We start from the raw sequence: 26,417 nt of genomic DNA, 5'->3' as shown, positions 1-26,417 counted from the left end.
TTCTCCACGCCTGGGCATCAAGACCAGAGCTCAGTTAAGGCCCAAGTGCTACCCGCCGCTCTCTAGAGGGAACTCCCAAATAGTTCTGAGTGGGAGTTCTGAGCCCTGATAGTTCTGAGCCCTGATTTCTCTATTTGTGCAACTGTAGATGATATGGGACTCAAAGCATGGCAAGGAATAAATAATCATGACACAAGCAAAAAAATCTGCCCATCATCAAACGCTCAAAAATGTTATTTCTCCCTTAACTTTATCCTTAGACAAGAAATGTAGGTCAACAAATAGGAAACAGTCTGTGCCTTAAGTCTATTGTGCCCCATTCGGTTAATCCATGACTTGAAAAGTGCTAGGTAATGATAAAAACCACTTAATTCTTTTTAAGGAAAAATCCGACAAAATTTGCTTGTTTCAGAATAGCAACCCTCTTATTAAAACAACTTGTCAGTTACGGAGTCGGCTTTAAGAACTAATCAAAGATCACTCCTGATCCCACTGAATCCAGGAATTAACATTACACATTAAAATGTGACAATCTGATAGCCCTTCACCTGTTTACAGGTGACTCTGTAAAACTGAACCCGCTTGGAGAGACTACTCTAAGTTCAAGTTCCCCATTGGCCTCCACCTTTAAGGTAATGGGGGGAGGGTTGGGTTTATTATTCCTTTTTCGGTTGTATTAATGTCTTTAAGAAGCCTTCAACGTTCCCTACCAATTCTGTTAACTGTACTTCTGTGTGGCTGCCCGTAATGACCCGCAGAGTAACCCCGGCCTTCCAAGCGCTGACTTTCCGAGGCAGCGAACAGGAAAGGGGCCAACAGTGGGTTCAAAGAGGGAAAGGAAGTGGGGAGTCTGGACCCTGACAAGTTAATAACTTAACAGTGAGTGAACAAAGCTGAGAAAACAGCTGAGCGGCCTGGAGCAGAGGGGCTGTGCGTAGTAAGCCAGACAGCAGGGAGGAGAGGTGCCAAGAAAAGGCAGGCATTCCAGGCCAGGGCATCGGGTCTTAGGCAGGTCACTGGGGTCCAGAGAACTCCAGGCTTGCGCACGAGCTACGGAATCGCAGAGCCTCTGGACTCTGCAACGTGTTCGCTTCCTGATCTTTGGGAACCTTGGATGGTCACGTCTCTCTCTTTTACTTAACCATCCCCTTGCAGTAACATCCTCAGGCTTTCACATGAGAGAACCATTCACACTCAAAAGATCCAACAAACCAGAACGATCCTCCTGACTCGACATCTGCCATCAACAGGTGCCCTCTCGTCCACTCCCCAACTTTTTCTAAAGAGCTGTCTATACTCACTTACTCCATCTCCTTACCTTCAATTCCCAACCCCAATCCACTTCATTCTGGCTTCTGCTCCCTTCACTCCACTGAAATACCTCTTGCTAAAGCCACAAAGCTCCCCCATGTCACTTAATGGGCATTTTCCAGCCTCCTCTTGCCTGCCTCCCCTCCTCACCATTGTTGAACACTCCCTCCTTCAACCCTCTCCTCCCTGGGCCTCTGTGACACTATATTCTCCTGTTTTCTAGTTTTCTTCCTTCCCTTCAGCTCTTCACATACATGGGTTTTATTGGGGGCATCCCGACTCCACTTGACCAGTAAACAAGAATAATGTCGTTCCTCAGTGAGCATTTTGGCTTTCTTCTATTCATTACATTCTTTCTCCCTGGGCGACCTCATCCTCACCCACAATTTCAGCTGGCACATAGCTTTGGATGACTCATCTGTTGGCCCTGACTTCTCCTCAGAGCTGCAGACCCACACCTCCCACCATCTAACTGATACCTACACATTGATGGCTCAAAGACACTTCAACCTCAACAGGATCTTCTCATGGTCTCTTCCCACCACCAAACTTGGCATCATTATCCTCCACCTTGAATGGAAACCCAAAATGCCAGAGCCATCCTGGACACCTCCAACAGGTCACCAAGACCTGTGGACTTTACCTAAGTACCTTGTGATTATGCACCTTTCTTTCCATCTCTCCAGAAGCCACCGTAGTGCAAGTTACTACCATCTTCCCCCAGACCCCTGCGATGACCTCCAACTGGTCTACTCTTGCTCCTCTTCATTCCGTGCTCCATACTGTAGCTAGAATTATTCTTTAAATTAAAATAAATAAGAGGGATCTCTGGGTGGTGCAGCGGTTTAGTGCCTGCCTTTGGCCCAGGGTTCGATCCTGGAGACCCGGGATCGAATCCCACGTCGGGCTCCCTGCATGGAGCCTGCTTCTCCCTCTGCCTGTGTCTCTGCCTCTCTCTCTCTCTCTGTGACTATCATAAATAAATTTAAAAAAATAATAAAAAAAAAGAAAAGAAATGAGAGTGTGTCATCCCTGTGTTTAAAGCACATCAAAAGCTTCCTATTGCCCAATCCTTGAGGAGGACTCCATGACCTGCATAGGCTGGCCCTATCAACCTGTCCAGACTCATCTTGTATCACTCTCCTCTCTGAAGGGTAATCCCTCGTGTTTTCAAAAGCTCTCTGCTCTTACTACAGGCCTTTTACACATGCCATTCTTTTGGTCTGAAATACTTCTCCCGCCCTACCCTGTTGCCTAGTTTTCCTTTATAATCCCAAAGTTATTTCTGCCGAGAAGCCTTCTTCCACCATGTGAAGCAAGAGTTCTCAAATCTGAGTGTGTACAGTAGTCTCCTGAGGACATGTGGAACAGAGGCTGGACCCCACCTCCAGAGTTTCTAGTCCACTGGGTCCAGAGTGGGAAATGAGAATGTGTATTTCTAACCAGGTCACAGGTGGTGCGGAGGCTGCTGGTCCAGGGACCACACTTTGAGAACCTCCTACCCAGAGGATACCAGCCTTTGTGGTATATGCTTTCACAGCCTTATATGCCTCTCCTTCAAACACCGTCATGGCTGAAATCTCACGTTTCAGCATAACTACTTGACAAACTCCTCTTGCTTCTCCACTAGACTGTGAGCTCCAGGAAAACAGGGACCTTAGATGATTTCTTTTCTTTTATTTATTTTTTTAGAGATTTATTTATTTATTTGTTTGTTTATTTGAGAGAAAGAGAGAGAGAGAGACTGCGAATGAGGGGGAGTAGGAGAAGGGAGAGAATATCCAAGTAGACTCCAACGTAGGGCTCAACCTGAGATCATGACTTAAGCCAAAACCAAGAGCTGGATGCTTAACTGACTCAGCCAACCAGGCACCCCTGGACCTTGAATGATTTTGCTCATGACTATACCACTGGGCCCAGCTCAGCTCTGGGCATAGTAGATCCTCAGTAAATATTTATTGGGGGAATGAAAGGTGAATAATTGCAAAGAGCATGGAGGAAAACACATGTACATTGAAAACCTCAAACTATGACTCTGTGAGCCACGAGTCAACATCAAATCATTACTTTTCAATTCCAATATTGCAAGAGCTCAGTCTTTAGAGGGGAAGGAAAGTCATGAAGGACCATAAACTCCTGAAGTCCCGGGACTATGTCATCCCAACCCTCTTCCACCCTGGGGACTGATCTATCCCAGCTAACTGGGAGTGCCAGAAGGACACGGGGATGGCAGGAAGGGATCCCCGGGGAAACTGTCAGACAGCGAGACAATAGGAGGCTGCCAGAGAGCTGCCTGCCAGGCAACAGGAAGCTTCAGAAGGCCAGTTTTATTGAAAATAAGGCTGATGATAAGCAAGGTCAAGAGATTTGTTGAGAAGAGAGATTGAGACAGGCCAAAGGAAAACCCGTTAGGAGGATAAGATGACTCTAGAAATTATTTAATTCTGATTATTTTTCATCTAAAAAATGAAAAGAAAAATAAAGAGCTGGTAAGAAAAGAGTACAGGTTCTACGAGAGGGTAAGTGGAAATGTCAAGAAATGAGACATTGCAAAGGCGAGTCATTAAGCTCTCAGGAAGAGTCAGCACAAGGAGAGTCAAAGGCAGGGTACTAGTCCTGGTCGCATTTTCTGGTAGCTTCTCCAGAGATGGAGAAGAGGGAAGAGAGAGAGGTGCCTGGGACACATGAGAGCAGAAAGGCGCTGTGGAAAGAAGGAATATTATTAGCAAAGAATATGATGGCCCCATCTCTGGCAAAATGGCACACAGCAGAAACGCTCTTCTGAGGACCAGACTGTACACAAACCCAAATGCTCCATGGGGCAGAAGGCAGAGGGTGGCCTGGAACGAGGGAGGACGCAGGTCCCCTTGAGGCAGCCAGTGGCTGCTGAGATTTCCTTCCCAGAGTGTCCATCGCAGGTCCTGAGGCAGGACATAGAGCTATGTCCTCAGTCCTTCCTTCGTGGTGACATCGAAGGGCTCCTTCTGGGCTGCTCAGTTCCTCAGACATCCTGCTCGCCAGTCTCAGGGGCTGTGACAACCACCCTTGAGCATCACAATTTCGAGAGAGTTCTGGAGGTCTCCGGGAAAGGCCAGTGTTTATTGGTCGACCTGCAGACATGGTGAATTCTTGGTCCTGGAGCAAAGTCCAGAAAAGAGTAAGGTGATCGGGGCCTCCCGGTGGCCCAGTCAACAAGCAGCCCATGGCTGGGTCAAGGCTGTCTCCATCTGGGGGCAGACCCAGGATGGCCGTACATCTGGAACCTCTGGCAGGGAAAGTAGGAGATGTTTTAACAGGAGTTCTTTTCGATATGCATTCATACGCTAAAGGCCTAAGGTTGGTGGACAACTTCTGCTGGGTCTGGTCCTACTCTGTGGGGGAGGCCGTGAGAGAGAGAGAGAATGCAGGGCAATAGGAAGGGGATGGATTTAGAGGTCAGGTTTGGGTCCTACCTCTCTCACTCTTTAGTGGTGATGCGGGATGCTGGCTGATTTCCTCTCTAAGCCTCAGGTTCATGATCTGGAGAAATGAGCCCCAGAGCTTCTCTGCAGGGATTCCGTGATGAGAAGAGCAAAGGTACGTGGAGGGCCTGGTGTCATGACAAGCCCTCAGGAAATGGTAGCCAGCATGGTTCTATGAACAGGTCTTGCTCACCCCCATCTGCTAGTTTATAAAGAATCCTTTCTACAGATAGAGAAGAGGCTTGAGCTGCCCCTGCGGAGGTGACCCCTCCGACCTCTGGCTCACAGACCTGTCCCCCACCTCTCCGGGTGGGCGCTGGCACAGCCACAGCTCCCTCAGGACCTCAGGGCTATCTATCCCAATACAAGTTTTCTAAGTCAAGTCACTGGGAAGATGGAAGTGTTACCTTTCTTTCCCTGTGTGCATTCAGAATCTTGGTCAGAACCCCCCCGAGGGGGCTGAGGGGTGGGGAGACGGTGTACCAAGGGTCATAAGCATAACGACAGTAGCAACAGGCTCCTAAGGTCCTAGGAGCTAGGGACCATCCCTATGTCTTTTAAGAATGGGAGAGCCAAGGCCTAGAACGGGCATAAGTTGGACGAGGCCACCGGCTACTAGGTGGCAGAGCCAGGTCTCAAGCCCGGGGGCCTGGCCCTGATGCTGGCACACACACGACTTGGTCCTTTCCCTCCTCCGCACTGTTCTTAACAAAAACAGCCAGTCCTAGGGAGCATCGGGGCGTTGGCCCTTCCAGAGACACGGAGATGCCTTCTGTAAAGGGAGACAGTTGGACCCCCTGACACACGAGGCTGGGGACACGGGAAGGGTTCAGGCCCAGCCGAGAGCATCTCGGGGAATCACTTCTTCGTATCTGTTCTGAATAGGCTGTCCTCAAGGACGGACCTGCCTGTGGCATGCTATCCCCTCCACCCCCCCGCACCCACAGGCAGGCAGGGGCCCTGGACGATACAGGAGCCTGTCGTCTGTTAAGTGACACACAAAGGAAATGTCTCTGCCCAGAAACAGTGCAGCTACTCGCAATTCGTGTGCCAAACAAACCTAGCAGGCCCTTTGCTGAGAGGCATTAGCTCTGTCATGATCGAGGCCAGCGCTGGGCCAGACACAGCTTCCTATCTGACGGGCAAGGAGAGTCCAGATGTCTGTTCCCTTCTTGGGATGAAAAAAAATCATAATATCCAGCAACACACGCACGCGCACACAGTCACACACACAGTCACACACACACTCACACATAGACACGCTCTCACGCACACACATCCTACTAAAACCAGGACAGATGCCCTTTTATTAATTTCCCTCTAAGATTTGAGCAGAGCTCAGCTGCTTTTTTTTTTTTAAGGTGAAAATGCACTAGTCTAGATGTTTCCTTCTTCAAATACACTTCATTTTTTTTTTTCTGGTGATAGAAGTAATATATGCTCACTGACAAAACTGGGAAATAGAGAAAAGTCTGAAGGAAATAACAGGCATTGGTTAATCCTATTACCCGAGGGGTTTCCCTTTGATGGGGGATGCAAGCTCACCTTGTTTCGAGAAGACCCAGGCCTCGGTAGCCATTGCAATTCGCATCATCTCTAATTTAGGAAAGGAGAGTCAGGCTTGGCCACAGCGAGAGGAAGAAAATTGAAATCAGGAATCCGTGAGGGAGAGACAGTCTGAGGGAGGGACCGGGCCGTGGCTGGCATGTAAGAGTTTCCCTCTGGAAACCAAGGGGTCATGGCACCAAGTGAGCACTCCATGAACCCCAGTGGAAGTGTCCCTGAGGACCTGAGGGTGAGGCCCAGAAGGGTGAGGCCCTGTTGCAAAGAGCGCGGCCTCCGACTGGGGCCCTCTGTCTCCAGTTGCCCACTGGGGCTGGGAAAGGGGAAGGACTGCCACGGGGTACGAGACAGGTGGATATGCTCACTGCCCAACGGAACTGTCTAGAACAACCAACACGTTTAAGGACAAGACCTAATTTCAAGGAGTCCAGGAGGCCTGGACTAGTTCTAGTCCCAGGGGAAAGCCGAAAAGGCTGAAGACGGTTGTCCTGTCAACCTGTGGCACTAACATTAGGAAAAGGCTGGGCCACGGGTGGCAAAGATGAGCTTGGGACCCTGCTGTGGCGGGTGTTAGGAGTCAACTGCAGCAGATACCTCCCCCCCCCCCCAAACCCCAGAGCCTGGCTCAGGCCTCACAATCCTTCCCAGGAAAGTTCTTAAAATTGCTGAGGGCAAAGGGGAGAGGAAAACCCAGGGCTCTGGGGTCCCCCCTGCAATGACTGGCTTCACTGCCGGTCTGGGGCACTGCCTGGGGATGGCAAGTGGCTTCCAGAGATAGTAGCGGGCCTATCTGGGCGACGGCATCTCCTCAGACACACATTCCGGGGCGCGCTTGTCTCTGAGTCTCAAGATAAAAACAAGCAGTGCTCGGGAGCTACGGCAGGTTCTCAAGGAGGCGGGCTCCAGAGGGGACCTGGACGGCCAGGGTGGGCTGCTTATCTGGAAAGAGGCCCCACCGCCCGCAGAAATGGAAGATAATGTTTTTATAAAGAAGAGAGAGAAAAACACAGCAAAGCCTCTGAGCATCCTTTGGGCTTCTGCGTGCACCTGGGGTCCTTGGAAATCATGGAAGGACAAACGCCACCTGCCAAGTCCCAGGCCAAGACTTGAACGAGAAAAGTTTCTGGCCTTGGGTGTGGGGGGGACCTGGGGGACTCAGCAATTGAGCGGTTGAGCGTCGGCCTTCGGCCCAGGGCGTGACCCTGGGGTCCTGGGTTCGAGTCCCACATCGGGCTCCCCGCAGGGAGCCTGCTTCTCCCTCTGCCTGTGTCTCTCAGGAATAAGTAAATAAAATCTTAAAAAAAAAAAAAAAGAAAAGAAAAGTTTCTGGTCTACTTGGAATACGCATCTGGGGAGACTATAACAGGCTTTCTGAGAAACAGGTTTTGGGTTTTGGACAGAATGTATATACTATGAATAACAATAGAGCAAATGACACAAAGAATGGTGTGGCCCCGAGTTGTCCTATCCATGTCCTATCCGGGTGATACCATGTCTCAAAAGAACACACTGTTCCCAAAGCCCTTGTATCTCGCAAAGAAAACTTCTGCAGCCAAACAGTGGTGTGGTCAGGTTGCCTTAAGGAAATGCAGCTTCACGTTCCATTTCTGTTATTCAACTTAAAGTACAAGCCCCTATTGGTTAATTCTAGTCTGCACGTGGGTGCTTCCTTTGTCCTGGGTGGGGAGGTCTGAAAGATTTTGCTGCTTTATCATCGGAAAATAGTCTCGTGCACCCAGAGGGTTATCATTTACATTGCTGACACCCATCCTCGGAGAGGCAGGGCCTCTGGCTTTTTCAAAGATCAAGAGCGACGCGAGTGGCTGAGCCTGGAAGGAGGAAAGGCAAAAGGAAGCCGAGCCCCCCACGGCACACGAGCCCCAGCTGCAGAGCCACTGTTCTCCACGAGGGCCACGGTGTCGGAAGCTGCAGCTTTCAAGCTTGCTGGGGACCAGCACCGATGTCCCTGGAGTCACTCAGTGCCAGGGGAGGCTGGGGAGGGGCCCCCGGGATCCCTCTTCGATCAGTAAGGAAATCGATAGAGAGAGTCAATAATGCATCCAAGGTTGTCCAGCTGATGGCCACTCTAGGCTTTGAACCTACATCTGGCACATTCCAGAGCCCTCCCCCTCTCCGAGGCCTCTTAACCTCTTATCCTCTTATGGCCAATTGGTCAGGTTTCAAAGAAGTGTCTTGCCCAAGAGCCCTTTTGCAACCATGGAGAGTAAAAATCTACTTGCTCTGAAGAGGGGTGTGTTTGGGCAGCTCCCCCAACTGTGTCTCAACAGGGCCACGTGGTGAGGGCTATGACTGTGTGCCTGGGCTGGACCTCAGCGCAGCCCCCGGGGGTCTGGCGCCCTTATCTGATTTCCTGGGGAGGGGGTGAGCATTCTCTGGGTGCATGTCTGCGCCGGGGTCCCTGGGTGCCTGCGCTCTGTGCCCTCACCACTGCCCTGATTCCTCTCCCTCCTTTCTCACTATCTGGCTCTTATCAGCCCCACAGGCATGAAAGGCATGTGCGGAGAATGAGGAAGGCCTGCAAAGGGGCCGGGAAGCAAGGGGTCAAGCTGCGACACATGGCTCCCCGTGGTTAAGGGGTCCGGTGACCTCCTGGAGGTTTGTTAACTCGCTTTTGCACACACACGGGAGTAAGGGTGACCAGTAAGTGAGCGCATATACTTCAACGCCAACGTGTTCCCAGCCTTAATCCTTTCCCATAATCGAGCTAAGAAAACAGGTAAGATGCACATTCCTTATAACTTGCCTGACCTCCGTGTGTCTCCATCCCAGGCCCACGGACTCTGTTTCTAAAAAGATGTTATACTACATGTTGGCAAATCGAACTTCAATTAAAAAAAAAAAAAAGTTTCTAAAAAGAGCACTTTGCCCAACCAAGCATCACGAGAAAAGTGGGTTAACAGAGTGGGGTAAGGAGAGCGAGTCTTTCAAGAGCATCAAGTCCAGGATCAACACCTTCATCAATCTTGGAAGATTCCATAGCTTTCCTGTCTGTATAAAAACATACAAACTATGAATCTCCAGCCACGTGGACTCACTCACTGTGACCAGGAGCTTCGATCACCCAGCACCAGGGAGGCTTGGGGCACGAAGCAGAGGACCTGAGAAAATCCCATTCTTTTACAGGCAGAGAAGACACTGGCCTTGCAACCTTCCGAAGGAAAAGCTCGGGAGGGACAGGAGGCTCCGTACGATGAGCTGAATCGTGACTAATCCCAGGGAGGTGGCAACAGGGACAGATCTAAAGGAGTTACTGTGTTTTTTTTTTTTTTCATGACATGTTTGGATAGCAAAGAACACGTACAAAGATAGAAGGAAGGGCACAGTACCAAGGACAAGTTGAGAAGAGTGACACATTTTTGTGAGAACAGTGCCCGGCTTGAGCTGAGGCTTGCAAAAAAAAAAAAAAGAGAGAGAGAGAGAGAGAGAGAGAGAGAGAGAGAAAGGTGGTAGTGGATTATTTTTAGTTATGATTAAAAAAGAGATGAAGCCCATTATCTAGGGATCACGGTAGCATGTTAACAGAACACAGAGAAAGTGAGATGACCCAACTCCTAACTAGCCTCACTGTAAAAGGAACAGAGGAAGACCTAAAGCACCATCCCCGGAAGAGCAAGGGACCTGAAGGCAGACGGTGTGACATGTCCCTAATCGCGGTGTCCTCTCCGCCACTTTGAGTCTGCATCTCCAGGCCCTGCAAGCGCCCGTCCCAGGCCCCTGGACAAACCCCCAGGAAGGATAACAGAGCCAATGTAGTTAATCCCTGGGAAAAAAAAATGCATGGAGGCTGGGAGGGCTCCAAAAGATTGGTGTCAGCAGATGTCCCAATTTACTCGGGGCGGGGGGGTGGTTGGTGGGAAGAGACACGGTTCCTACTATATAGACCAAGAGCCTGGCAAGATTATAATTAAAATGCAATTTCGAGAAGGTTTTTAAGAAGCCCTTTGAAAAGGATGGGCATTGAGAACCAACACAGGTTTGAGACTTTATTGACTGAACCCGCCCTCTGTGCTACCTAACGATGCAGACTGGGGTTTGGGTGGGGGCTGTTTAATGTGTATCTTGATGCCAAAAATAAGAAAACAGTGGCTCTGTATCTATTAGGTTCCTGACAACCCTGGCTGCAGGATGACTGGGCTCACGGATGCCTCAATAGGGCTTTGGCCATTCTTGAGCCCTGCATATAGCAGATTTCAAGCCTAGGAGCCTTGTCACCTGGCATTCCCTCCTGTGGAATGACCTTCCCTTTGTCTGGTGGTTTGTCCTTCAAAACTCAGTGCAAATGGCACCTCCTCTGGGAACTTTCTCCTCTGCCCTGTACGATTTGGAAGTCCCTGCCCTAGTCTGATCATGTGTGTTCTCCTGTATTCACTTGTTGGAATCCTAACATCCAGTGCGGCAGTAGAAGGCAGGGGCTTTGGGAGGTGGTAAGGTCATGGGGGTGGAGGCCTCATGAGAGGGATCGGTGCTTTTAACTATTTTATTTTATTTTTTTTATTTTTTTTATAAAGATTTTATTTATTCATGAGAAAGAGAGAGAGAGAGAGAGAGGCAGAGACACAGGCAGAGGGAGAAGCAGGCTCCATGCAGGAAGCCCAACATGGGACTCGAACCCGATTCTCCAAGATCATACTCTGGGCCGAAGGTGGCGCTAAACCACCAAGCCACCTGGGCTGCCCTAACTATTTTTTTTTAAAAAGATGCTTTGATTTATTTGAGAGAGACAGAGATCATGAGCAGGGGGGAAGGGCAAGAGGAGGAGCTGACTCCCTGCTGAGCCCGATGGGAGACTCGATCCCAGGATCCCCGGGATCATGACCTGAGTTGAAGGCCGACACCTAGCGGATTGAGCCACCAGGTGCCCGGCATTAGTGCTCTTGTAAAAGACACCCCACAGATCTCCTTACCCCCCCTGCGATGTGAGGCTACCAGGAAAAGTCTGGGACCGGGAAGAGGGCCCTCACCGGACCATGCGGTACCCTGATCTGACTTCCAGCTTCCAGAACTGTAAGTGATACATTGCTGCTGTTCATAAGCCACCTGGTCTGTGGGATTTTGTCACACGGGCCCAAAGAGCCTCAGACAATCCCTTATCCGCGCCCACCAAGCACCCTGGGCACGCTGCTATCATGGAACTCTCCCCCCACGTGCAACTGCCAGCCTCCTTATCTGCCTCCCTCAGGGCCTGCAGGCTCCTCAAGGGGTTTGCATTTCCAACGCTTGGGACAGGGCCAGGCACACAGGGGACCCCCGAGACCTGGTGACTGTTTGCAGGCGTCTTGCTGAGATGTTCAAGGTCAGCCTGAAGGGAGTTGTCCCTAATGGCGTTCCGGAGGCTTCTCAGTGTCTAGACTTTCCTAGTGACTCGGAGGAGTTATGCGCTTTCAGAGACTGTAAAGCTGGCGGAGGAGGATGATTAGATAAAAGGCTCAAGGTTCAAGACCTAACAATCTACAGGCTGGCCATAAAGCCTGAGAATGCAGATTATTTTTTTATGTGGATTTATTTTTCCTGATTTGTGTGTGTGTGTGTGTGTGTGTGTGTTGGGGGCATGCTAAAGGCATACGTTTGTTTGTTCTGTTTTTGGCTGAAAATCAGAGACAGATCGTCTGAGGCAATGCGTAACGGAAGACTCTGCAGGCCATACTCCTTGTAATCGTGTACAGTGCTCTGAGCCATGCACGGCTAATGGGGGGAGACCCTGAGCATATCACGTCATGTCACTGACCGTATTGCGCATTGCAATGTGGTATCGGCAAGCCATTTATTATGTATATTCTTTTACGTTTCTAGACTTCGTGGCTACCCTTGTAGAAAGACAACTGACAACCAACAGTAAAATTTTAATAGAAATATTCATGAAGCTTTATGTTAGATCTCCAAGAAAGTCAACTGGATATCTACAGTATGGGCCACATCTGGCTTTATTCATCCATCCACACATCCACGGATCCATCCAACCAACACACCGAGCACTCACTACGTGCTAAATACTTACAAGAATGTACACACTTAGTGGATGACTAAACACTGCCTCCCCTGAGCTTATGTCCCAGGGGTGGAAAATGGATAGTAAGTAAGCGAACTAAATAATGTCATATGTTGATGAGGGCCATGAATAAAACAAGACAATGTGTGATGGGGATAAGGGACAACTTGGGACTGGGGTGGGGGCGGAGGTGTGGAGATGCATCTCTGAAGCTTGCAGGACATTTATGTAAAGAAGAGCCTGGTGGTGCTGAGCTGGTCATCAGCTCGATGTGAGTCTCGGATGTGCTGTGACTGTTGAAAATAAACTGAAGCTCGGGTCATATTAATAGAAACAGAGTGACAGGATGAAGGTCAGTCAGTGACAATCCTACTGCCTCTGGAGCAGTCACACCATTTCTAGACTTCTGCAGCTGCAAATGCTATAAATTTCAAGAAAGTCATGAAGTGCATCCAGAAGAGGGGGGGTCTAGAAACCACATCTTATGAGGCGAGGTTGAGAGAGGTAGGGAAGGAGTTTAGTTGGCAGAGTTTAAACTCATCTTTGAGAGAGCCGAAGATTCAAGATGTTCAGAAGAGAGCGAGTCCATGCCTTGTGGTGTTAGGAGTTCACCCCTGAACTACTGAGAAGACAGCACAGCGTCGTTCAAAAGAGGGGAGATGTCTCTAGCAGAATTAGGGCCATACAGAAACGGGGTAGGTATTTTGAAGAAGTGAGCCCCCCACCCTCAGAAGTATTCTAGCAGAGGTTAGATAACGTCTGCTAAAGATGAGAGATCCCCGTAATGGGTAAAAGATTCCTATTGAGCTGCATCCTTGGGAACGGGGTACAGTTTTGTTTCTGTAAGTGAGAGATCTCGGGAGCCTCGGAAGGCCTGTCCCGCTAGAAATGACCTCGTTTCTCCCCACTGACCACTATTGCAGAGACCCAATCTCGGGGATTGGGGATTACAAGACTCCTAATAACAGAATTCAACTAGAAACAACTGCATGATCCCATGCTCAAGCCTCCCGTGTATGTGTGTGTGTGTGTGTGTGTGTGTGTTTGCACGTGAGTATAAGCAAAGCTCTCTGAACTTACAGTAAGAGGCACAGGTCAAAGGCCCAGTTCTCCCTAGTTCTCATTTCCTTGTAGGGCAGAAAGCCTCTCCCTTTCTCCGGAATCTGGAGCTATCTTGGGCAGACAGGTGCTCCGCTCTGTTCTAACTGCCCTTTTTAGGCCACGTTTTCACACAAAGGTTTAACTGAACTCTCAAGTGTGTACAGCCGACTTAATTGCTCCGTGTAATCATCTTACGATTATGATTTGATAGTATATCAATTCTGTCCCTACTCATATTTGCTCTGCCGGCCTAGAGACTGGTTCAAAACCCACCGAGATGAAGGCTTCAGGCAGTGATTAACTTGAATCCCAGACCAATATTTTTTTTTCTGTCTATTTACTTATGAAATGTGTTTCTGAAGAACAGAGCAGAACATGGGCCGTGAGGTCAGCGAAAAACCCATACCTGAGCCACAGACAACAAAAACAAACAGTGCCAACAGCCATGGTCCCACAGGATATTTCTCTTCTTGTGGCCTCTGAAAGGGAATGGGGGAAAGTAAGATTAGGTTCATTGATTCAGGAAACGTTTGTGGGGTACTGCTAGACGCTACTAATGGCTGGGGACGCCACGGTGAGGGAGACAGATCCCGTCTTAATGCCCAGTGGGCAGAAGTAGCTGAAGAAAGCCAACTGTAATGGGTCCACAGAGGTGTGAACAGGCTCATCAATAACCTTATTTCTACTCCTGTAATGCAGTGAACTTGGTGGGCTTAAACATTCTGGGGATGGATGGGGGTACAAATACACAAACCAATACAGTGATTTGGGAGCCCCAAATGACACTACTCCATTTGTCAAAGGCACACTCTATGCCAGGCTCTCCCCTGGGCAATCTCCAGCCCCTATTTCCACCACCCACAGCTCTGTGCAAGGCGTATTATCATCTCCCCACTTCTAGTTGGGAAAGAGACACCCCAAGTCTGGTAGCTTGAGCAAGGGCTGGGATTTAGGACTGCCCCCTTAGAGAGCCAGGGTGTTTTCCACTGATAGAGTCATCTTTAATTCCTGAACCTGTGGATTCCAAGTAAGGTCACAGAACAGCCATTTTCTCAAAACCTTCTATGTGCCCCCCCTTCCCTCCCAAAAAAGTCGAGAAGTGGATGCCATGGAAATCCTTGGAACGACAGAAGCGGCATGGCGACCGTGAGTGGCTCTGCCAAGGAAGCAGCATTTTGTAACAAAGCTCCTGAACCTCAGTGAAGCTTATGCTTTGGGGAAATCTCTACATTCCCTGGGGAGCAGAAGGGCACTACTGTGCCCACATGAACCTGGCCCTGTGTACCTCCTGCCCCCCTCAAACCAACAGCACAGGCATAATAAGAATGACCATCCACAGCCTAGGTCTCTTTGCAGGTGGGGCCTGGACCTTAAAATCAAATCGATCCATGGAAGGACTATCTTTTGAGGGGGGGGGGGCATCCGAAACAGTGGTGAGTTTCTCAAATAAAAAGGGTAAAAATCAGAGTGAAAAAAATAAAGAACTCACTCCCATTTCTTCCTGTGTGTGAGCCAAAAAGAGGCTATCCCCAAGGTAAATTAGGGAACTGGTTGTCTCACAGATGGGGCCACAATTCTTTGGTTCTCGGCTTGCCCGTTACATTCTGAGAGAGCGTCCTGTCTTCTACCTCAAGTGGGTCCACTGACCACCTATCTATCGCCACCGGCTTTTTCTTGACAGCATGTATTAGAGTTCGTATCTGTTTATTCTCAGGATTACGTGTTTACTGTCTGTCTCTCGGCCAGACCATCGGCTCACGAGGGCAGGCACTATGTCGCTTTCCTGAATCAATGTGCAGCAATGGCTGGTACAGGATGTACACACAGGAGGTGCTCAATAAGTGCTCATCGGAAAATGAATAAGCATAAGAACTTTTTTTGTATATATATAAATACTTCCTAATTGGTGGTAGGGTTATCCCTATCACCCTCTTACTGGAGAAGTACAGATGAAAGTGCTACTGGCAGGTAGACTCTAAAGATTAAAACCCCTCAATTCTCTGGCCTTGACAAGCACTTAACACCAGATCAAGGTCAGATCAGGTAAATAACAGTGATATTAACTAAAGTTACCTGAACAGAGCGTGGCACTTAGCCCTCTCCACCCTCTTACATTAATGCCCTACCAATCTGTCATAGTTGACCAGAAACCAGTTCTGTGGCTGTCATCCCACTAATGCTATATAAAAAGTTCATTTAGCTCTGTCTCAAGCAAAGCCAACAAGTGAATTTAGGAGCCCGTAAATGAATTACTGGTCCAATGCGGATACCAAACGGAGTCCATTATTGTTCCTTTGCAGGAAAACACAGATTGTCAACACGCAGAGCTTGGGCTACAAAACACAAATAATGTATTTGATGACATTTGCCAATAAATCAATGTTACTGGAGGACTCTCAGAGCTCAACAACAGCAATGTGTCCTTTTCTGAGAGCTTGGAGATCCTCTTTTTTGCAAGCAGTACCCAGCTCAGTCCCACTGGGGCAATTCACCTAAGCCTGAATCTATGGCTGGCAAAGGAAGGAAAAGCAATAGAATCCTGCAAATGACATGGTTCATCTCAAACCGAAGTTTGTTACTTCTGGCGGCTTTGGAACGTCGGGGGCTGGCTTTCCCCATGATTATACACCAGCAGGGTAACTCAGAACTCTGAAATTTGAATCCCCCTTCGTTCTGGAGAAGTTACTACTATATAATCACAAAATGATTATTCTATTTCCTTCTTTCTTGGATTTATCTGCTACCTGGGAGAGTATCATTCACTTCGTAGCTGTTAACTGATGAAATTCTGAAGGATCTGCATACAACTGAAGGGGTTTATTTCGGAAGGATTATTCTGAATTTTCAGTTAGACTCTGTTCACAGGTCCCCAGTGTCATCCTGGAACAAGTCACCCTTGTAAGTTACTTCTTTCAAAGTATAATTGTGTTTGACCTGTGATTAGGGAAATGAGATTTAGGGTTTAAAGTATTTCTTTTTGAAAGAGAACTTCATTTATCTTTTTGGACGCTGGTCCGTTTACGATAAAGTTACCCAAAGAGGTCTTCTAACCAACTGAAGATCAACATAGACTGTGGCTTGGTTTGGGAAACTTTCATTACGAATGTAGTAGGGCCGTGTGAACACCTTCATAGGTGCCAGGCACTTTGGAAGGGCCCACTCCATGGTATAGCAGAACCTATTTATATTCACTCATCATAGATTAAACAAGTATGAATGGAGCTCCGAAAGTTGAGTTGAGTTCCAATGGCGTTAAGTCCATGTTTTAGATAGCTAAACATTTCCCCCCAATTTTTAAGTTTCCTTATTTTGAAGACAGTAACTTTTTCTTTCCCCCAGATCTCAACGGTCTTCTAATGGCCTTGAGAAGCCAGAGGCGGCCCACACTGAGTCTACAGAGCCTAATGGATACATCGGCTCCCCAAATCGGTTCCCGTGTTGTTACTTTTGCAGGCCTATACTTGTCACCTGAGTTCAGCTAATCATTTTCTTAGTTCTTTAGTTTCTCAGTTCATTAAAAAAAACCACACAACTAGAGATTTCCAGCACATCAGCTAGTCTGTATATCTAGGACGAAGCGATCTCCCAGGGACATAAAACCCTGAGTGCTTTAACATCAATTAAAATTTATTTTTTTTTTCAAGGTCAGTTTGGACAGCAAGGTTTGTTTTTCTGAGCAAAACCAAATAGGGAAAATAGATCTATGTGAAAAGTGGTTCGGATTCAGTGGCATAGTAGCATTTTACTGCTCAGTCACCACTAAATGATCTAACACCCGGGGTGTGTGTGTGTGTGGGGGGGAATTTCCATTGTAACTTAAATCTGGAGCTGTGTATGAAGCTCTGGGTAGATCCTAGAGTTTGATCCTAAGGTCTCTCTGCTTGGTTTTGTAGGAATCCTGCTGTGATGATCGGAGCTGTAGCGTTTTGCTCAGTTACTGAGCTAAAAGGAATTGCCTCATCAGCTCTGCAAGCTCTTCCAGCCAAACCCCAAGCTTCATCTGGACTTCGCTTAAGTGTCTAGGATAATAGATTCCAGGCGCCTTGGCTCATAGGCTTGGAGACCAACACTGCCCGACAACTGGTCCCAGGCATGCCTCTGAATGTCCCAAATCGGCGGCCTGGCATTTTCTCTTGAAGACACTCTAGAAGAAACCCCCTGTGCAGAGGCCCAGGTTTTACTTTCAAGTCCAGTTATAAAAGCCTTAATCTAATCTCCAAAGTTCTGGATCATACCCTCAGGATGGAGAACAAGAGTAGGGCCGCATTTCAACTGGAGCCCAGTGGGGAGAGGCCTCACGGGAGAGGAGGCAAAGGAGAGAAAGCAGGATGGAGGGAAGACGGGGCTCTGAACCCCGCTTCCCTCGGACTTGCACAAGCCCTTACAAAGGGGCTGCCGAGAAAAGCCCGCCGCGGGGGGTGCCCAGGGTGGAGCGCCGGGATCGGCCGGACCGGGTGATGGTAAGGGCCTCCGTTCCCCAGCATTCATGCAAGCGTGCGTGCACCCAAGGGTCAAGGGGGTCAACCCCCCGCAGTGGGGTTCACTGCTCCCTGAGGATGGGCCTCTCGGGCTCCGCGGAGACAAAGGCCCACTCCCTCCCGGGGCTGTCTCTGCCGCTCCCGGCCCCACCCGCCCTGGGCGCCCGGGGAGCCGCGACGAGCCCCGCCCGCCCCCGCCCGCCCCCGCCTTACCAGGGTCTTGGCTACGTTCCCCCTCTGGGTGATGTTTTTGCTGTGCTTCTCGTTGGCCATCCGGATGCGCTGCTTGGCCACCATGGCTGGGCGCTAGCCCCCGGCACGAGCCCCCGCGACCGCGACCGCGACCGCGACCCGGCGGCGGGGACAGCGACAGGGCGGCCGCGGGCGCTGCAGGTGGCAGGCGCGGCCCCCGAGCCCCGCGCACCCCGCTCCAGCCCCCCGCGAGCCGGCTCCGGAGAGGCCAGAGCCCGGACGGAAGTAATCTCTCATCTCAGGAAACCCTCCGCTGCTTCCTCGCCATCCTTCCGGTCCCCCCTGCTACCTAACCAGCGCGGCCGCCCCAACCTGGGCGGCGGGAGCGCAGCGCGGGGGCCCGGCCGGGGGGGGAGGGGGTGAGGGGAGGGGAGGGGAGGGGAGGGGGGACCTGCCGGGTGGGGAGGGGGAGGGGGAGGGGGCGGGGCGGGGAGGGGCGGGAGGGGAGGGGGCGGGGCGGGGAGGGGCGGGAGGGGAGGGGGCAGCACGGGGGGACCTGTGGGGAGGGGGGCGGGGAGGGGAGGGGGCAGCAGCGGGGGGTGGGACCTGCGGGGTAAGGATAGGGGACGAGGGAGGGGAGGGGAGGGGAGGGGGGCAGCACGCGGGGGGGGGGGAACCTGCTGGGTGGGGATGGGGGGGGAGGGGGCGGGGTAGTACGGGGGAAGGGCCCTGCCCGGTGGGGATCGCGGAGGGGGGTGGGGAGGGGGGCAGCACAGTGGGGGTGGAGGAGGGGGCGGGGAGGGGGGTACCTGCCGGGCGGGGAGGAGGGAGGGGGCAGCACGCGGGGCCCCGCCGGGTGGGGATGGGGAGGGAGGCGGGGAGGGGGCAGCACCTGGGACCCCCTGCCGGGTTGGGATGACGGGGAGGGGGCGGGCTGCACGGGGGGGGGCGGGGGCCCTGCCAGGTGGGGATCGATCAGGGGGCGGTGGGGGGGCAGCACGGGGGCGGGCGTGGGGGGGTCCTCAAAGGACAAAGCAGAGCGGGGGCGAGGCCGGGCCCTTGCTGTCGGGGACAGTCCCGAGAACCCCGGGGCAGGGGTCTGGGCACGGGGTCCTGCGCCCGGGAGCCCCTTCCCCGCAGGACCTTGGTCGAGCGCTGCCGAAAGCGCGGGAACTCCGCGAGGGTGGGGCTCAGTGGGCGCGAGGCTGGACTTGGGCGGGTGGCCTTGCCCTGGAGGCCGAGGGGCCACACGGGGGAATGACAGCGGGCAGGCGGCAGGTGTGGCGCAGACAGGTGTGGGGGCTGGGGGGGCCTGCGCGCCTTTGGCCCCGCCCGCGGGGCGGTTGGAGCTCCTCCCGCCACCCTTAGCCCGAGGGACCTGGACTGGGAGGTTCCTGGCACCGCAGGGATGACAGCTAGAGTGTGGGTGACTCACTGGCACTAGTGTTGGGGCCCGCAGATTGCCTGCTTCCGGGGCGGGGGTGGGGGGCCGGGAGGGGCGTTGAGCCCTTCACTTTTCCTTGCGCCCCAAGACTTGAGGTTAGCTCTCAGCAGCTCAGAAGAGTGGAGAACGGGGTGGGGGGGAACGGCCTGCAAGGTCTGGAGGGTGGGCTGTGGTGGGGGAACCTGCTTGGGGCCCTGCGCCCCAGGCCTTCCCTGAGGGCACGGTAGGGCCCTGCTTGGATAGAGGGTCCCTGCCATCCTCCCCCTCCTCCTGCAGCCTGTCATCCAAGCTCCCACACAGACGGCTTGGGGGCTGCCCTAGGTGGCCCAGAAGGGGCCGCCATCAAGCCTCATTTAGTAAAGTCCGGGTCATTACTTCTTCTAAAGTCAGTTAAGTTTCCACTGTAGTTCCCACCAACATCACCACCCTTCCACAGGCCTACAAACCAAGCAGGCCCCCCCCCCTTTTTTAAAAAATATTTATTTATTTATTTATTTATTTATTTATTTATTTATTTATTTATTTATGATAGACATAGAGAGAGAGAGGCAGAGACACAGGCAGAGGGAGAAGCAGGCTCCATGCAGGGAGCCCGACGTGGGACTCGATCCCAGGACTCCAGGATCACTCCCTGGGCCAAAGGCGGGCGCTAAACCGCTGAGCCCCCCAGGGATCCCCCAAAGCAGGCCCATTTTTAAAAGACCCGCGCTCTTTGTCACGATGGGCTCTGTTGGTGGGGCCGCGTGAGAGAGGGCCACCCCCGCCCCCCGGCTGTCCACCGAGCCTTGCCAGGGTCCCAAGCCCAGAAAGTGCCTCTCCCTGAGGCACCTGCCTGGGGAGGATGTAGAGGGTGAGTTCCCCCCTGAGTTGAGGACACACCTGGCTCTGAGGGACAGTAAGGAAAAGCTACAGACAGAGATGTTTGTCCCTTTGGGCCTATAAGCTGAAAACCATCCTTTTTTTTTTTTTTTTTTTTAAGATTTTATTTATTTATTCATGAGACACAGAGAGAGGGAGAGGCAGGCTCCATGCAGGGAGCCCCACATGGGACTCCATCCCCGGACTCCAGGATTACACCCTGGGGCCAAAAGCAAGTGCTAAACTACTGAGCCACCCAGGGATCCCCCCTGAAACCCGTTCTTAACTGAGAAGCCTGCCTTCCCACAGCCTTAGGTGAGCCCCTTGTTTGGGGGAATAAAATTCCTTCTTGGCCCCTGATTCCTGCTTGGTGGAGGCTAATTTTGCTCCTTTTTCTTGTTTTAATTTATGTGTAGCCTGCACGCTCAGAGTCAACCTGCCAACAGAAATCGGATATATACAGTAAAAACTGAAGGTTTTGTTTTGTTTTTTTTTCTCTGTCTCTCTCTCTCACTAATTCCCACGGGTCCTAGGTTACCCTTCCAGCATTTTTTATTCATTCATACACCCGCCTGCGTATTTCCTTTTTAAAAACAAACAGAATCGTACTAGACAAACCGTGCGGCCACTTACTCTTCTCTCTCAGTTTATTGACAATGTTATCACGTCTACTTATAAATCATTTCTATTTTTCGTACATGCATACTATCCCTCAACATGATTATATGGAATGTACTGGATTATTGCTAGACAGTCACTTCCGATGTGAGTGTGTGTTTGCCTGCACTGTGCACATCCCTGCCCACCTGCCTTTATGTACTTGTGCAAGTAAATGTGTGCAAGAGATTGCGGGGCGGGACCTTGCTGCACCTTTTCAAGGTCCTGGGTGGAGAGATTGCTCCTGATTTGGGGGGAGCCAACCTGCTGTGACTTCCACCGTACTCAGGCCTGCTCCTCTGTGGATCTCAGTCCTCTTTATGGCCCCTGAGCATCAGCATTATTTGCTAGGAAAGCTTTTCCCTTCCCCTTTGGATTCTGTCCCTGCCTCTCCTCAGCCTTCGGCTGGACCTGAACTAGAGGTTGAGCTGGCTGGTCCCAGAGGCTTTTCTGCAGGGAAGCTGGGGCCAAGGTCTGAAGGTGTGTCCCCAGAGTTCCGGAGTAACCACAAGGTTAAGAAGGAGCAAGGCCCTGGGTTGTCTTGTTTTTTTATTTTTATTTTTATTTTTATTTTTATTTTTATTTTTATTTTTATTTTTATTTTTATTTTTTTATTTTTATTTTTATTTTTATTTTTATTATTTTATTTTATTTTATTATTTTATTTTATTTATTTTATTTATTTTATTATTTGTTTTTTTGAGGTGGGAGACCTAGGAGAGGAATGGAAACTTGATCAAGAGTTAAAAGTTCCCTTGGGTTATTTCATGCTGGCAGCAGGAATTTTATAACATGCCGGTAGCATGCGGTGCTCAACCACAACTTCTAAAATGGCCCTGGGTAACGTAGCAGGAAACTGCTAAATGATTAAAATTTAATTTTGGCCAGTAATTTTTTCGACCTTTAGAGCAAGAATCCTAACCAGCCCTCCCTACATTAATCATGAGTCTGCCCCACTTAGGGTACTAGGTTTGCGGCTGTAGACTCTAGGTTTCACACACCTTTATAAATGATGTATTATCAAAGTGTACAGATGCTACACTTGACTTGTGAAGTAGTGCACACCTGTCATTTTTCTGTGGCTGACCAGCATGCAAATCTCTTTTCTCTTTGGGGGACTCCCCGACTGCATGCAAGTTAGGACCTTCTTTCCCAATATAGAAGCCCAATGGGACAGATATGGTATATCTTATTGTGCTTTGTTCTCTCATGCTTTGCAAATATTATGATTTTTTTTAACAAGTTGAAGATTTGTGGGCACCCGGCGTCCAGCAAGTCTATGGGTGCCATCTTTCCAACAGCAGTTGCTTATTTCACGTCCCTGCGTCGCAGTTTGGCAATTCTCGCAAATGGTCAAACTCTTCCATTATTTTATCTGTTACAGTGATCTGTGATCACTGTGTACAACTCACTGAAAGCTCACATGATGGTTAGCATTTTTTAACAATAAAGTATTTTTAAAGTAAGGTATGTACTTTTTTTTAGTTGTAATGCTATTGCACACTTAATAGACTACTGTACAGTGTAAACATAACTTTTCTGTGCCCTGGGAAACAAAAAACCTTATTTGATTCACTTTATTGTGATACTCATTTTAATGTAGGAGTCTGGAACCCAAACCTGTAGTATCTCTGAGGTGTGCCTGTATTTGGCTGGGAGGTATGGCCCAGCTTGGCCAATCATATTCTCCGTTTGGGGCTTTGAATTTTGAACAAAAAGAACAAAAACAAAAGGATAAGGTACTGTTCACCCTGGTAGTGGGGTACCCAAGAGGCAAGCAGCATTCAGCAGTGGAGAGGGTGGTGGCGGTGGAGTGGGGGTGAAACCCACTGATTTTGTGGTACCTGAAATTCTTAGACTCCTCTTCTGCTTCCATTGACCAGAGGTTCTTTGTGTTGTTTACATCCAATAACCCTGACTCATGTGCATGAAAATGAACAACAACAACAACAACAACAAAACCCAGAAAGTTTTGGCTTGGTCATTTCCCCTTCCAAATCTGGAATGATTGTCATGTCTCTTGAAGCCTTCAGACACTGTTAGCCAGAGGTCCTTCCTCACCAAGGGGAACTAAGTCTAGAGGCCTTGGTGACAAGTGTGGGCAGCCAGTTCTCGAGTATGAATGGGGATGATTGGCAGACACAACTGCTTACATAAAACCAGCAAATCACCAACACTTCAAATTAAGACTTTGTTTCTCCTTCATCCAAACCATTCCCAGTACTGGCAGAGAAGAGAAAAATTGGGCAGATTTCAACATCATCTCCTTTCGTACATGTTATATTCTGGTGCAAATGTTCGTGAAGGTGTCTCAATAGGAAGCAGAGAAAAATAAAAAGAGAACTGACAGCCAGTGTTATCTGCTGCATGCCTTGGAATCAACTCAATGCACTTGATTATGATTTCATGGAATCATGCCACATTGTCACTGGAAGGAAGCTCAAGAGTCATTTGTTCGGTGTTTATTGAGTGTCTACTGTAGGCCAGACACTATTTTAGACACTGAGAATTCAATGGTTGATAGAAGGCTTCTGCCTTCAGGGAGCTCTCAGTTGTGTGGCGGAGACAAAGAAGTAAACAGTGGGAGACGGCCCCAATTTCACAAGTGAGCTCAAGCCCAGGAATTGCAAGGAAAACTGTAGCAGAACTGAAAGCAAAATTGAGGCCTCTTGGCTTTCCATTTTCTCAAGAGAAACGTTTACCAGGTAAACTTAAGAGGGAGCCAGGGTGACAGGGCCAAGCTTTGGAGCAGCTTATACGTACACAAAAATAAATCACACACACACACACACACACACGCAAGCACGCATGCATGCACACTTGTGCATGATAAATTCCATTTTGGACCTCCAAGGCTTGAACTTCGGCCCATCAGGGGTGGCACAAGCAGACTTTAACCATTCTGATGACTATGTCATTCCTTGACCCCAGAGGTGATCAGATTAAGCCTCCAAATGCAAGATGTGATTACCCATCTCCGCTCTGTAATCGGCTGGCCACGTCTGTTATCAATTGCAGCAAAACCTTCGTATCCCAAGGGGAAAACACCTGCCCTGCTGCATGCAGTTCTCTCCCTGATGACTCCCCATGGCCGTCCCCTCGTGGCTGCAGAGACGTGAGGCTCTTCCACATGTCTCAGCTCCCGCTATGGCTGTGCATCACTCATGACTGTGCCCCCGCTAAGATTCCAGTGCTTCCAGGACAGAGTCACCTTGTTTCAGTTCAACTGGATGCATGTTCTTAATGGGTGGAAGAGTTTCCTGGCAGGGAAGAAATGACATCACTGATAATATCTAACATTTCCTATGTGCTTCCTAAAGAGCCAGACTGCCAAGTACCTTCCTTACGCTTTCTCACTTCTTACACAACCCTGTGAGGATGTGGACCTTGGGAGCAAACAATCCTGGGCCCTCCACTTCGTACTTTAGTGATGGGCCTCTTTTTTTTTTTTTTTTTTAATATGCCTCTTTTCTAATCTGCAAAATGGGAAGAGCAAGAGTGTTTATTAGATGTGATTGTTTTGAGATGAGATGATAAAAAAAATGTTTAAAAAAAGCACTGAGCACAGAGGCTGGACCCGTGGTGATCACATAATAAATGGCAGCTGCCGCTTTTACCTACACCATTAAGGCAACAGGTCTACGGAAGTTAAGTAACTTGCCCAAGGAGAGTCAAGATGATGAACCACAGTACCCGCCTTCAGGTGGTTTGGAGTCTTCTTGAGGTTCTTTTTTTTTTTTTAATTTCTTTTTATTGGAGTTTAATTTGCCAACATATAGCATAACACCCAGTGCCCCCCTCTTGAGGTTCTTAAACACTAATGAATGCGGTAACTCAGGATGAATGCGAGAAGCCCTTGAAGTGAGAGACAGAACCTGTGGACAATATTTCTGGGTCCTTTTTTTCTTTTTAATTATTTTTAAATCTGAAAAAAAGAAATTCAAGTATTACCATATCAAAGGCATATAGAGAAGAGTTGGTCTTTTTTGCCTCTGACTTTAAGTTCAAAGGAACCCCTTCGTGTCTTTCTACGCAAATTCGAGCACGCATGCATAGAGCATTTTATACATACATGTGTGTATGCTTATTCATGTATAGTATATTTAAAGAAGCTATTTACAAAATCCTTTTAATCCCTCCTTAAAAATCCCAAATAGTCCATTTTTTTTTCAATATGATCTGTACCTTGTGTTTGTTTTTTTTTCACTTGATAGTGTATTCTGGAGGTTGAGCTACATCATTATATCAAGATTGATTACAATCTTAAATGGTTGCACGGTGTTCCACTGTGTGGGTATATAATGATTGATTTAACCAACCCTTTATTGATGAATATTTAGATTGTTTCTAGGTTTTTTTTTTCCACTATGAATCAATAAACAACCTTGTATATGTGTTTTTGTAAATATGCACACATGTGTTTGTTGGAGAACTTCCTAGAAGTGTGATTACTGGACCTAAGGTTACGCACATAAATCTGTGATGGATATTGCCAAATTATCCTCCAGAGAAGTTGTGTCAATGTATGCTCCTTCCATAATGTATATGAGCTCGTTCAGTCCATTATTTCTTAGTTGCATTGGGCAAACAACCCTGAGTAAATAGTGTTGCTTCTTTTTGTTTCTTTATATTTACTAGTTAGATTGAGCGCTATGTTAATGAGCCCAAGGTCATGAATTTGTCTACTAAGTAGTTAATGAGCTTTGCTGGCTCTTTCATCAAGGTTAGTCCTTTCCATGGTCTGTGAATCCCAACAGAGACTAGAGGAGAAAATGAACAGAGAGGCAATATTCTTGACCATTTCTGGATTTAAAGACGGTAATGGTGAATTATCGACAGACTTACATCTTTAAAAATGATAATATTGCTCTGTTTCCTCAGCTTCATTATTTGTAGCAAGATATATCTATATTTAGTATAATGCTCTAAACAATTTGGAGAAAGAGGACTTACATTTATAAAAAATCCTTATTGCGCAGAAATTGTTTTTCCTAAACTGTTAGCCCCTTGGTGGCATAGACCATGGATGTTCAGCGTGATATTCCCAGAGGCTGTCATTATGGCAAATGCGAGGTATTCAGTGGGTATTAAGTGAAAAGATAATGGGAGACTGAGAGGATTTGGGGGGTTTGGATAGTGATCACAGTAAATATTCAGTGTTTCGTCGAGTTTGTATTTCATTCATTCAGAGTGCACATCAGCTTGTGTTGTTAGGTGCACAGAACATGTACATATTCTGAGTTGTGTGACCCTGGAGTCTAAGAAGGATGACAATGTAAATCCTCATTTAATTGCCTTTGTTGTTTTTCTTTGATCTAAATTAAAAGTTAAATTACCATTTTTAA

At 49.0% G+C, this 26,417-nt stretch overlaps 1 protein-coding gene and 1 long non-coding RNA gene across 3 annotated transcripts in view; one reads left to right on the top strand and one right to left on the bottom strand.

Annotated features, from left to right (window-relative positions):
- The window catches only part of SERP2 (stress associated endoplasmic reticulum protein family member 2), a 21,083-nt gene extending 2,565 nt beyond the window's left edge, over positions 1-18,518 (bottom strand). The window contains exons 1-3 of one of the 2 annotated variants that reach the window (XM_072782993.1): positions 18,135-18,518; positions 13,850-13,922; positions 2,974-4,576 (exon numbers count right to left, since the gene is read on the bottom strand). In XM_072782993.1, coding sequence (XP_072639094.1) covers positions 4,500-4,576; positions 13,850-13,922; positions 18,135-18,218 — 234 coding nt within the window. In that variant the 5' untranslated portion in view covers positions 18,219-18,518 and the 3' untranslated portion in view covers positions 2,974-4,499. Of the gene's footprint in view, positions 1-2,973; positions 4,577-13,849; positions 13,923-18,134 lie in introns of those variants that run through there. The other variant, XM_072782994.1, reaches the window with a different exon arrangement.
- On the top strand, positions 10,948-26,417 carry LOC140608131 (uncharacterized). The gene is made up of 3 exons (XR_012010148.1): positions 10,948-11,360; positions 17,337-17,903; positions 22,956-26,417. It is a non-coding gene; the product is annotated as an uncharacterized lncRNA (long non-coding RNA).

This window comes from Canis lupus, chromosome 17, assembly GCF_048164855.1.
Source record: "Canis lupus baileyi chromosome 17, mCanLup2.hap1, whole genome shotgun sequence".
Classification (NCBI taxonomy): domain Eukaryota; kingdom Metazoa; phylum Chordata; class Mammalia; order Carnivora; family Canidae; genus Canis; species Canis lupus.
Note: the sequence above shows the minus strand (reverse complement) of the source record. Positions and strands in the feature narration are given on the sequence as shown.